Source organism: Mercenaria mercenaria, chromosome 4 (assembly GCF_021730395.1).
Source record: "Mercenaria mercenaria strain notata chromosome 4, MADL_Memer_1, whole genome shotgun sequence".
Taxonomy (NCBI): Eukaryota; Metazoa; Mollusca; class Bivalvia; order Venerida; family Veneridae; genus Mercenaria; species Mercenaria mercenaria.
In genome coordinates, this window is record NC_069364.1 from 63820765 (window position 1) to 63834965 (window position 14201).

At 34.7% G+C, this 14201-nt stretch overlaps 1 protein-coding gene across 2 annotated transcripts in view; it reads left to right on the top strand.

The window, feature by feature from the left end:
• LOC123551946 (uncharacterized) overlaps window positions 1–7045 on the top strand; it is a 63980-nt gene extending 56935 nt beyond the window's left edge. For both annotated transcript variants that reach the window (XM_045341262.2, XM_045341263.2), the window contains 4 exons: window positions 2153–2317; window positions 3633–3758; window positions 4370–4468; window positions 4722–7045. In XM_045341262.2, coding sequence (XP_045197197.2) covers window positions 2153–2317; window positions 3633–3758; window positions 4370–4468; window positions 4722–5035 — 704 coding nt within the window. In that variant the 3' untranslated portion in view covers window positions 5036–7045. The remainder of the gene's footprint in view (window positions 1–2152; window positions 2318–3632; window positions 3759–4369; window positions 4469–4721) is intronic.
• Window positions 7046–14201: the final 7156 nt, after the last annotated feature.

A 14201-nucleotide genomic window follows, 5' to 3' on the forward strand; every position in this document is an offset into this window, starting at 1 on the left:
ATATTCTTCTGGGATGAATTATTTGTAAGATAGGTTTGTTTTGGAGGTATTTATAATTGATGTTGTATGTTTGTCTTGATTGATTATATTTGAAGCCATTTATCATGTGCAAGCACGAAAGGTCAAGCCCTAGACTAAATAAGTCATAAATTCATTCACAATTTACTCACTTGGCAAATTTTGATGTACAGGTATCTCTGTAATTGATAGCTAGGCAAAAGTGCAATTAATTATACATGATTATTTTAAATTCCCTTAATTACTCTATAATTTTGTAATTATGAATAATGTTAGCTGAACTATATAAAATATGGTGAGCTGTTTTACTAGCTCTAGAATCCATAGGTTTTCTGCAGCCACATCTGCGTACACTGACGGAATAAAACTCTTTTGGTGCCATATTTCTGAGTAAATGCTTATTAAGCTAAGTATTTTTATGGGAAATACTAGGGTAAACAGTGCATGAACTCAGATGTGGCTTTTATTCTAAAGGAAATATTGTAATGAAACTTTCACTGAACAAGACTGACAATAAACAGGTTAAGAATAGGCATTCTGTTATGATATCCCATCTGTTTGATCTTTGACCTTGACAAAATATCAGATTTTTTATTTGTTTCTGTTTTTAGCTCATCTGATTTTTTGAAAAAAAATGATGAGTTATTGTCATCACTTGAGCGGTTGTCGGCGTCGGCGTCGGCGTCGGCGTTGCCTGGTTAAGTTTTATGTTTAGGTCAGCTTTTCTCCTAAACTATCAAAGCTATTGCTTTGAAACTTGGAATACTTGTTCACCATCATAAGCTGACACTGTATAGCAAGAAACATAACTCCATCTTGCTTTTTGCAAGATTTATGGCCCCTTTTGTACTTAGAAAATATCAGATTTCTTGGTTAAGTTTTATGTTTAGGTCAACTTTTCTCCTAAACTATCAAAGCTTTTGTTTTGAAACTTGGAATACTTGTTCACCATCATAAGCAGACCCTGTACATCAAGAAACATAACTCCATCTTGCTTTTTGCAAGAATTATTGCCCCTTTTGGACTTAGAAAATCAATTTTCTTGGTTTAGTTTTATGTTTAGGTCAGCTTTTATCCTAAACTATCAAAGCTTTCCTTTAAAACTTGCAACACTTGTTCACCATCATAAGCTGACCCTGTACAGCAAGAAACAAAAACTCCATCTGCTTTTTGCAAGATTTATGGCCCCTTTTGGGACTTAGAAATATCAGATTTCTTGGTTAGGTTTTATGTTTGGTCACTTTTCTCTTAAACAAATAAAGCTATTGCTTAAAACTTGCAACTCTTGTTCACCATCATAAGCTGACCCTGTACAGCAAGCAACATAACTCCATCCTGCTTTTTGCAATAATTTTGCCCCTTTTGACTTAGAAAAATCATTTTTCTTGTTGAATATTATGTTTAGTCAACTTTCTCATAAACTATCAAAGCTATTGCTTTAAACCTTGCAACAGTTTTTCACCATCATAAGTGGACACTGTACATCAAGAAACATAACTCTATCCTGCTTTTTGCACAGTGATGGCCCTTTTAGACTTAGAAAATCATGGTAGGACATATTTCTATTATACAAAAAAAATCAGATGAGCGTCAGCACCCGCAAGGCGGTGCTCTTGTTTCACTTCCATCTACCTAACAATGACTATAGTTAAATACCATGTCCTGTCACCGTATGGCGACATCAGCAGTCTGCCCCAAGTTACCAATACACTGTCTGGCGACATTGGCACCAGAGAGTTAGTTTTGATACACTTCAACTTTATCTCTTGGTACTACTTGATGGATTTGCTTCAGAGTTTAAATGATAGTTGTTCCTCGTTATCACCCACATTATATCACCCAGAGTCCATAACTCTGGCACTATTATTTCATGAATTATGTCCACCTTTTAATTGAATTACAAGTTAAAGTCTTAATGCACTTTCACTCTCTCTGTTATTACTAAATGTATTTGATTTAAACTTAAATAGTTGTCATATGTCATCCCCAACATCATATGATACAAGTTCCATAACCCCAGCTCAAATATATCATGAATTATGTCAATATTTTACTTTGAATTTCAAATTAATTTTTTTATGCTGCTGTCAAAGGTAAGGCTTAATGTTTAACCTTAATATGCATTTTATTTCAGTTCCAAAAAGGGTGCTGGTACCGTTACGGCGGCATAATCACAGAAAACATAAGAATAAACACAAGACGAATGATGTAGAAGACAAAAACAAAAACATTCCATCAACACATGTAAATAATAAAACATCACCTCATACCACCCAGTCTCCTGAAAAACCTTCAGCAGGTTTGTCTTTTTGATATTTGAACTGTTATTTTCTTGTTCTTTAGTAACATATGTCTCCCTCCACACAGTGGTGTGGGAGACATATTGATTTACTCCTGTCTGTTTGTGTGTCTGTCAGAAATCTTCTCTGCACTCTTTAACATTTCTCATCCTGTCTTCACCAGACTTGAACAAAATGTGTTTGACCATAAGTCCTCGGCCAAGTTCGATAACTAGCCAAATTAGCCCAGGAAGTTCGGAATTATGACCCTTGAACATAATTACCAACACTACCAATACAGCGTTATAGACTGGTTACTCCAACATGTGAATACCAATAGGCCACAAACAGTATAGAAAGACAGACTTACTATTCAGATGATTGGGCAGTTGTGGGAGACATGCGCTTTTCTCAAAAGCATGTCTAGTTTTAGAATGATTTTGCATAATTTTGCTGACAGAATTGCATCTAACAATTAGTTCACATTTGTAATTAAAAATCTTAATTGTAAGTTTTTACTGATTGACAATAACATATAACACTATAATTTATGCTCACACCATATTTAACCTGCTAAATTTCTAAAATGGACTGGTCCATCTTTCAATTTGGACAGTGCCACTTATTATTTAAAGGGGTGTTCACTGAAAATTTACTGACTGAATAGTGCAGACCAAGATACCAGACTCTTCTCGGTCTGTACTGGTTTCAAAGGCAGAATCACTTGCTGTCAGCAGGCTAAAGGTTAAAAAAAACAGCTTTTTTCTTAAAAGTTGTTATGTCATAAGGAATACCAGTGTGATGAACTTGCAATAATTGTTAAATCCATTCATCAGAAGTTTGATTTACTGCCCATAGTTAATAAAAAAGATGTATCCTTCCCCTCCCCCCCCCCTCCCCCACCAACACAACACGTGTAACATGCACAGGGTCATTAACTAAAAGTAGCCCCTACATTGTGCTTAAAGCTGTTACTGTTGCATGTATTGCTATCACTCAAACACACCCAGTGCTATTCATACTACACAGAAGCTTGCAGTAGGTTGTTTCAGGTTCAATAAAACTCAACTTGTCAAGAGTGAAAATTTATGAAAGTTTTTACACACATCTTAGATGCTGGCACTATGCAGATAAATACTCCAAAACTTAATCTATTGCAACATACACCAGATACTGACTTAACAACTATTTAAAGCAATATTATTGGAACTTAACATTATATGTTATATAACATTCAGTTATTTTTCATAGCAGTTTGTCTGACTGAATTGCTATGTATATTTGATTCTCTGTATTGTTGAGGAATTGACCTTTATTTGTGATTTTATATTTCAGATTTCCCTGACACTGCCAGGCAGCATCCCAGCGATCCTGTGATTGGTAAAAGCAAAGATTCCCAGAATTTCAAGGAAAATAACAAATATGATTTAAAACCAGGCAAAGACAGTTCCTTAGAAACAGGTATGCTAAACATGTTACTAAGTGCAATGAAACAACACAAAGTATTTCCCAAGGAGAGCATTATATTGTATTTGAGACAAAATGCAGACAGGACATTTATTGTTGTAACTGTCCGTGTACTGTGCCAAATTCTGGGAATAATTACAGGTTGTTATATACTGTCCAGGAAATGTGTCCTGAAATTAGATTGTTGATGTAAAATGTGATCATTTTGAAACATCAGAAATGTATTTTTTGGAAGAGGGAATTCTTCAGTAAAGTTTAAGTAAACAAAATCTGTAGAATTAACCTGTCTTTGCAAATATTGACATACTTTAGGGACACATATATTGAGATAATTTAGGAACGCATATATTGAGATATTTTGTAACGCATATAATGAGATATTTTAGGAACACATATATTGAGATATTTTAGGAACACATATATTGAGATAATTTAGGAACACATATATTGAAAATCTTTAGGAAGAGTAATATTGAGATACTTCAGGTCTGCATGTATTGAGAGAATTTAGGAAGGCATATATTGACATACTTCAGGAAATATAGATAGTAATATGAATTTTATTTGTGTTTGCATACAAGCCAATGTATACATCTGTATTTCAGGAAACACAACTCCATGTATGAACCAGTCGCATGGACATAATGGGCCAACTGCAACAGGTCTGCTTACAGACTGGTTAAATGCATTTAATTTTATAAAAGGTATGGTTATATCCATGTGCTAATGCTGTTGTTTCTCTCAAGTTCTCTTACATGCTTGAGAAGTACCTTAGGCAATTCTTCACCACTGAAGATGGAAATTTGTTGTTAAGCTTTTAATCAGTTAATAAAACAATTAATTGAACCAGATATATTAATTCGTTGTGTTTTATTGCTGTCAAGTTTCAGTTAAAATGAATATTTATTTTCAGTAGGAATGTGTAATTCAAAAAGATTTGTTTTTGTTTTATTTCAGAGAATAGAGAGAAAGCTGTGTTATATTTAGTGCTAGGTGTAGCGTTTGGAATAATATCGCTACTCTTTCTTGTGATAATTAGACTTGCAATAGTGAACAAACGGAAGTCGAAAGCTAAACTTGATATTACGGAACCAACCCACGCTGATCATCCGGCCCCTTCAAACCATATCGAGGCTCCGACCTTAGAGAGAACAGACTCTGTAGATAGGATTGAAGTGGTTCGATTTAATCCAATGCGTAGTCGAGACTTCGCTACGTGTACATTAAGAAGTGATATTGGAAACAGAAGTTTAACAAATTACTATGGATGATTCTAAGTGAAAACAAGTTGTTTTTTATAAAGAGCTACAGAGCAGATACAGATGAAGGGGGATAACAGTGAAAACTTAGAGAAGAGAGATACTGAGAGTTGCCTCCCATGTTGGATTATAAATGTGATATAGTACCTCAACAGTGTTGGGATGATGCAATATGCCATTAATTTTCTGCTTTCTCAGCAGAGGATTTTATTCCCAAAGAAATCTCCTGACATGGTCTTCCCAGATAAAAAAAATTACTAGTAAATGCTACCACCAACACATTCTCTAGTATGTGGGCAGGATTGTAAAAGGTTTTAGATTAAAAAAGCTTTACAGGCTACGAGGTCAAAAAATATAAATACAAACCACAAGAATTAGAAAAGTTTATGGCTGGTCAGAAGCAGAGTGAAAAAAAATGCAGATTTTGAACACAATTCAAACTTTTACAATTTTTCGGAAAGGAGTTACATTTTAGAATCTGTAAATTCTTTCACTTTATTGTTTAACTTACTTGACTTCTTTAATGATGCATTTTTGTTGACATGAACATTTTGTCTGGATAGACTTGGTTCAGTTAAAAATTTGCATCACAGAATCATTATTCATTCATATACATCTTTTAATCAAATTATACTCTGAAATGGCAGATATATTGTTGATGTTAGATATTGATATGAAGTTATTGTGTTACAAACATATCAGTGTTAAATGGCAATTTTTAAAATGTTTTTAAAGATATTTTAGAAAACAACATACTCTTATTACAATGTTTTTGCATACATTATTGACTGACACAATGTTGTTATGTTTTCTGGTCCTGTAGGATCATCAAGTCCATTCAGTTTTTGTGTAGTAGAATTCCGCTTAAACTGGGGACATGATTTGTGTTGTATTTTCCATTTCCTCCCATGAACAAACTCTGTCAGACAAAGTTGCTATTATGTTACTTTGTTGAGTTCTATGCATTCAAAGGAGCTTCTTACTGACATTTGTAATACAATGCATTTTAATACTTTTCATGTTCTCTGTAAGGTATAAAAATAAATACCCCACCAACACAAGCCAGGTGCCAAATTAAAGTTCACAGAACAAATGTTTGGAAGATTTTGTTTATTTCCAACATAGTTAAAACAATGAAAAGTTAGAGAATTGTTATATAATGACATAAAATTATTATGCCACATTTATATAGCATTTTTTTTGCATGTGTTCAACACATTTATGATTTTTATTCCTTGCTTGAAATGACATAATTTTATTTTGTTGTCAATTTTTCTTTATATATCACTGGTGTCAGAAAAGATAAGCAGTCTGAAATTTCAAAGTATTTTACACAAGTTTTCGTTATTCTGATGAAAATCTAAAAAAAGTATTAACTTGATTAAAGTAAATAAGTAAATAGTTTACAAATGTTACACCTGAATATTGTTTACAATACAGTTTTTAACATAAAGATAAAACTGCATCCAGCCCAATGGCTCTGTGCATGTTTAAGTCACCAAATTTTCAACACTTTCATTAATGCATGAAAAATTATTTTACAAATGAAGTTAATATTCAAAATACCCTAAATGAATTTCAGTATAGAATACTTCATTATCTTCTACAATTACTGCCGATATTGGTGATATACAGAAAAATAAGTGAATCCAGCATTGATTGTTTTGTGAAATTAAGTCTCACAATAGACTAGATTCTGGGTGAGTTTTTAGTATTGGGTGATGGTTTGGTATCTATCATTTACAAATTTCTAAATGATCTCCTCTGAAACTTGAATATCGAGTGTTTTGAATTTTCAGTCTTAAATTTAGTCTTCTATATTTTTTTTCAAAAAAATAAAAAATATAGGACTTATAAGAGTGTGTTGTTTTCTAAAAATTGAAGATGATATTATCATATTTATATTATATACAATGTCATGTATGTTCTACATGCAACTTGTCTGAAGCAATGGCGATGTGTGGATTTTGTATGAAGGTGCTATGATTGTCAACTTTTAATTGTAGCAATTATGAAATTTTACACAGTGTGAGCTTTTTATATATAATTGAATTTTTTTAACATTTGCAATTTATTTTATATTACATTGCAGAGGAAATTGAAGGGTAAAATAACTTTAAAGTAAGTTTTATTTTCATTCTCATTTCATTCAAACTTTTTTCAAACTTTGAATTAATAAAACATTTCCAAATAACTGTAGGTTTTAAAACATGAAAAATATCATTCTTTCTTTTACTACCTTGATCAGGTGTTGATTTGAATGTTGAATTGGGGGTCTTCTGTGTCCTAGCGGTTTAGATCACTTGACTTTGAATCACTTGCCCCTCAAAGAGGTTGGATCAGAACTTTTCTTTAGGTTCAGGAGGCCATCCAGCTGGCTTACAGAAGGCCATTGTGGTCTACCCATGTGCTGCCTACTCATAGAAATGATTGAGGAAATCTGAGGACCTCATCCATTATCAAAAGTTGCCATATGACCTAGATTGTATCGTTGTGACTCTAGATGCAACAAAGATTGTGCAGTATTTTATTGAAATTATTAACAGTAAAGGTCGAAGACTGAGATAATTAATTTGCTACGTTAGTCCAAATAACAAGGCTATGGAGTTAATGGTGTTTATTTTTACCAAAGATCTGATTTTTTTTGTTTGTTTACATTTGTGAGTAATCATATTGAAATAAATCATCTTGTGAAAATTACATGAGCCGTGCCATGAGAAAATCAACATAGTGGGTTTGCGACCAGCATGGATCCAGACCAGCCTGCGCATCCGCGCAGTCTGGTCAGGATCCATGCTGTTCGCTTTCAAAGCCTCTTAGAATTAGAGAAACTGTTAGTGAACAGCATGGATCCAGACCAGACTGCGCGGATGCGCAGGCTGGTCTGGATCCATGCTGGTCACAAAGCCACTATATTGGTTTTCTCATGGCATGGCTCACATTGTTTTTTTTTTTAAAATAACCTTTTTTAGGTTTGATAAATTTGGAATATTGTTATGATAAAATAGAAGATAAAATTTAGTGCAGCATGAACATATTTTAGTAACTTTTAGCTCACCTGAGCATGACTAAAGGTAAGCTATTGTGATCACCCTTTGTCTGCAGTCATCATTATCTTGTACTGGATCATAATATGTTTGTCTTTGTGAAAATGTATTTCAAGTTTAAAACTAAGTTAGCTGAGGTCTGAAGCTAGGTCACTTAGTCTTGGTCAAATCATAGAAAAACCTTAACACTCAAGAAGTCACATTCTCTACTAAAACTTTGCCAGAATGTTAGTCTCTGTGAAATTTAGGTCGAAGTAGGTCACTAGGTCAAATCGTAGAAAACCCTTGTGAACTCTCTAGAGGCCACAATTTCTACTTGATAAATATTTTTTCAGAATGTTTGTCTCTATGAAATCAACTTGAAAAGTGGTATTCCAGAGGTTAAAAACTTGGGTCCCTAGCTTATATCATAAAAAGCCTTGTTAACACTCTGGAGGCCACATTTTCTGCTGAATCTTCATGATATTTGGTTATTATGTTTGCCTATTTAAAATCTAGGATTCATAGTTAATTGGTGTCTTGGGTGAAGAACTAGGTCACTAGGTCATTCCATTGAAAAAAAAAACAACTTGCTTAATGACCAACATGAAGTACACAGGGTGTAGTCATAATGTATGTCTCTACGAAATATTCTTTAATAAAAAATCTGTCAGAAAACAATGGTGCAGTTTCAAAATAATTTCACATATATTTTCTATGTTAAACCCTCTACTAGAACTGTTCACTCAGGTGAGCGATCTTGGGTCATCATGGCCTGCTTGTTGTTAGCAAAGTTCCTGCTGGAGAAAAGGAAGAAGCATTTCCTGCCTTTAAAATAGAAACCATTTTAGGGACAAGGTTGGCACTCCCGTCTTACAAGCGCGTAAACATTGTCATATGTACGGTGTGTGAAATTATTAATATATGTAAATTTACACCGAAGAAGAAAAATGTCATTAGGAGGTTCATTTCAACATGATTACTTTATACATATATATACGTTATAGTCAGGGTCATTCATTTTCTTTATTTAAAAAGCCATGCTTTAGTTAAGGTGAAAAAGACTGTCATGGTTAAATATCTTTTATAGAAAGAATTTTACCAGTAATTCTTTTTGTCAGATTATCTGACCTGAATGGACTGTTGTCAACAAGTATATCTTACATAGATCTGAATTATTGATGTTTATAGATATTTTGTCATTTAAAATAAGTTTAAAAAGCAGTTTTTATACATAAACATTTTATTAATCGTATTGAACAAAGAAATGGCTTGTTTTGTTCAGGATTAACACGGGTAAATTTAACTTGCAATTGTAACTCATCTCCACATTGAGCTGCGCCATGAGAAAACCAACACAGTGGCTTTGCGACCAGCATTGATCCAGACCAGCCTGCACGGTCAGGATCCATGCTGTTCGCTTTCAAAGCCTTTGCAATTAGAGAAACTGTTAGCGAACAGCATGGATCCTGACCAGACTGCGCGGATGCGCAGGCTGGTCTGAATCCATGCTGGTCGCAAAGCCACTATGTTGATTTTCTCATGGTGCTGCTCACATTGTTATTTCATCTTATCACAATCAGGCTATTTTATTTGCTGTATCAAAAAGTTGAATTATTTCTTGATTATGACTCCTTCCTGCTTTATATATATATAGCATTAGAAATTTGTCAGATATTTTTCAAGGACATAAGTCTGGATCTGACATCCAAGTTAGCATGTTTATCATCAGTAACTGTTGTACAGGCATCAACATCAGTAGCTTTTCATTTCATTAATATTCACCTTTCACTGTTGATTTATATATATTTACAGTATAAAAACACATTGCATATACTGCCTGGCTAGTTATTTCTTTGGTATAGATATTCATTGATTCTATGATAAATTTTATACTAATTTGTTTTAGCTCGATTGTGATGAAAGCTTCAAGCTTATTGGAACCACTCTCGAGTCTGCCCTGGAAAAACTAGTACTGGTGTCATATGAGAGGTCATGGTCATGACCCTGTAGTACTCAACCCACGACCTCTGGATAAGTGCTTACATAATGACCCCCCTGAAAAGAAGTAAATGATGATGATGATGATGAAATTTTCATAGTAGCAATTATATGAAACCATTCCAAGAAATCAGCTTTATCGTTGGTCAATTTCAAGACTTGATTTAAAAATCAACCAATCAGATGTGTAAGTTTTCAGACTTGGCTGCAGTCTCAGTTTAATAATCTTGGACCAAATTCAAAGATGATAAAAATAAAACTAGAACCAGACTGAAGAAAGGCTTCTACGTTTCATTGTCAAAAATGCAGACTGCTTGGCCACGGAAGTAACTAGCTACACAGTGTAAAAGACTTTATTTTCAGTTCAGTATGTTTAACAAATAATCAAGGCCTTCGCGTTGTTTATCGTCTAATTTACCACGGTTCAGAGTTCAGATGTGTAGGAATTGAACCACGAGGGCGTTAGCCCGAGTGGTTAAATACTGAAGCATCTGAACGATGAACCGTGGTAAATTAGACGATAAATCACAAGAAGGCCTTGATTGTTTTCATTCTGACATGCACGTTGATATATTTCAATAGATATTATGCTGGAATTCATTTACGCAAGGAGTAATGTATCGGACGTCAGGCAGCTACATGACGTCAAAATTGACATCATAATGCTCTCTTACCGGTCCGTGCGTCAACCGTTGTTTATCGCAGGATATATTGCGTTTGATTTTCTTCTTTGTTTAACTGGAAATCAATTTGAGCCATGTTAGAATGATTAATACAACATGATTCAAAACCATATTTATATCTTTTGCTATATTGAAGATAGCTTTTTTCACGCAATTAATTTCTTTAAACATCCCAAGCTTATATTTCAAGCTTTTTATCATGAAAATTTAACGAGAATGACTTAAATATATAAGACTAAATAGACTTGATGGGGTAAAAGAACTTAAAATTGCTACTTGATTCTTAACCCACCTTAGAATTGATGATTTAGTTTTACTTTTGACAAACCTACTCAAGGAGATACTTATTTGCAAAACTTAATTGAGGAGGACTTGGTTTTGATTTAGTTCTTCATTTCTTTTATCAGAGTACAAGACGTTATACAATTATCATAATTTGGTTAAATGCCTCTTTATGCCAAAGTAACTTTTTTATTCCGTTTTTGACTTGGAAAAAACGAAACTCTGATATCATGAAAAAAATCGTTTAATAGTTATTATATTATTCTGTTTTTAATCAGCTAGCATGTTTTTACAAAGTGTCTCTGTATATATTATTTTAAAACCTGTTGGTTTTATGATTGTTAAGAATATATTCTATTATATAAGTAATAAAAGTGCAATAAACATGGACTAGTTGTTGAATTGTTTTTATGTTAAATATTTTAAGTGTGCTTTCCAGTCCTACAGCCATCTGGCCTGGACAGTACATCAAGTAAAAACGGGCAAAGAACGTTCTGCAAGCTATACAGTTTACATTTTGCAGGCTTATTTGAACAATCATGGAATTTTTCGGAACTGATTTCAGGCCTTTTATTGGCAGAATTGAACAATACTGCCAGGTATCCAGGTTAATGTTGCCAGGCTTAAAGATACTCATTTTTAGCTTGACTAAATAAAGTATATGGAGAGCTATCCTACTCCACCTGGCGTCAGTGTCTGCATCTCCGCATGCACACCATGGTTAAAGTTTTTGATGTACTTTCTCTTTATCTCTGTAATAACTTGATGGATTCGCTTCAAATTAAAAAAAAATTATTCCTCATTTATCATCCATCATATGGCACAAGGCCCATCATACGGCACAAGGGCCGTAACTATTGTGCATTTTCTCCTCTGTTTACTTAGAATTTCTGGTTAAAGTCACTCTATCTCTGCTTTTAGCTCACCTGAGCCAAAGGCTCATGGTGAGCTTTTGTGACTGCTCAATGTCTGTCATCCGTCCGTCAACATTTTCTAAACAAATCTTGAAAACCACTGGGCAGAATTACACCAAACTTCACAGGAATGATCCTTGGGTGGCCCCCTTTCAAAAGTATTCAAAGAATTGAATTCTATGCAGAACTCTGGTTGCCATGGCAACCAAAATGAAAAACTTTAAAAAATCTTCTTGTCCAAAATCACAAGGTGTAGAGCCTTGATATTTGGCATGTGACATCATCTAATGGTCCTCTATTAAGATTGTTCAAATTATGCCCCTAGAATGAAAAGAAGCCCCGCCCCGGGGGTCACAAGTTTTACATAGACTTATATAGGAAAAATCTTCTTGTCTAAAACCACAGGACCTAGGCCTTTGATATTTGGTATGTAGTATTGCCTTGTGGTCCTCTACCAAAATTGTTCAAATTATAACCCTGCGGTGAAAAGAGGCCCTACCCCGGGGGTGGGGGTGGGGGGTCTCAAGTTTTACATTGACTTATATAGGAAAAAACTTTAAAAATCTTCTTGCCAGAAACTGCAAGACTTAGGCTTTTGATATTTGGTATGTTGCATTGCCTTGTGGTCTTCTACCAAAAGTGTTCAAATTATGCCGCTTGGATGAAAAGAGGCCCTGCCCTGGGGGTACCAAATTTAACATAGACTTAATTGGGGAAAAAAATCTTCTTGTCTGAAAGTTCAAGGCCTAGGCCATTGATATTTGGTATGTAGCATTGCCTAGTGGATCTCTAACAAGATTATTCAAATTATGCCCCTGGAGTGAAAAGAGGCCCTGCCCTGGGGTCACTTGTTATATGAGTTCTATAGGAATAAATACTTCAAAAATTATCAGATCATATCCTAGACTGTTTAATTATAATTGCCTGATGACCCCAAGCGATAAGGAGTCACTTGACTGTGACCTTGACCTACTGACCTACTTTCTTGTTTTTTAAGATACAGCCTTGAAATTTGTATGACATGTACAGTTTTGAACATCGATCTTAAAACTGACCTTCAGTGACCATGAATGTGACGTACTGACCTACTTTCTAATATTTTAGCATCAGTTTGCCATTTTAAACATGTGGCTCATATTACTCAAGTGAGCGATTCAGGGTCATCATGACCCTGTTTTTTTTTGCAAAATGGATTTGATTCAAACTTAAAATATCTGTTTAACAATATCACACATCATATGACACCAGGTCATTAACTCTGACAGGGAGCCTCCATGGCCGAATGGTTATGGTCGCTGACTTCAAATCACTTGCCCCTCACCGATGTGGAAGCCTCAGTCGGGGTGTTGAATTCTTCATGTGAGGAAGCCATACAACTTTCTTTCAGAAAGTTGATGGTTCTACCCAGGTGTCCGCTCATGATAAAGTAATGCATGTGGGGCACCTGTAGTCTTTCTCCACCATTAAAAGCTGGAAAGTCACCATATGACCTGTAATTGTGTCAGTGTGGTGGTAAATCCAACTAAACATATGTCTGACACAATTTGTTTATGAATTATGCCCCCTTTTACTTAGAATTATGTCTCCCCCAGAAATATCGCTTTTGCCTTGTTCATCCATCACACTTCATTTCTGATCAATAACTGGAGAACCATTGGACCTAGAACCTTCAAACTTCATAGGGTGGCAGCGCTTATGGAGTAGACGACCCCTATTGTTTTTGGGGTAACTCCATCAAAGGTCAAGGTCACAGGGGTCTGAACATGGAAAATCATTTCCAGTTAAAAACTTTAGAACCACTTGACCCAGAATATTGAAACTTCATAGGGTGATTGGACATGCAGAGTAGATGACCCCTATTGATTTTGGGGTCACATCATTAAAGGTCAAGGTCACAGTGACCAGAAGATGGCAATCCATTTCTGGTCAGTAACTTGAGAACCTTTTGAAATAGAACCTTCAAACTTCATGGGGTGATAGGACTTACAGAGTAGATGATCCCTATTGATTTTAGGGTCACTCCATCAAAGATCACAGGGGCCATATGTCCTTCACACTTCATTTTTGATCAATAACTGGAGAACCATTCAAACTTCATAGGATGAGAGGGCTTACAGAGTAAATGACCGCCATTAGTTTTGGGGTTACTAGATCAAGGTCAAGATCACAAGGGCCTGAACATAGAAAATCGTTTCTGACCATTAACTCAAGAACTACTTGACAAAGAACATCGAAACTTTATAGGATAATTGGACAAGTAGAGTAGATGAAC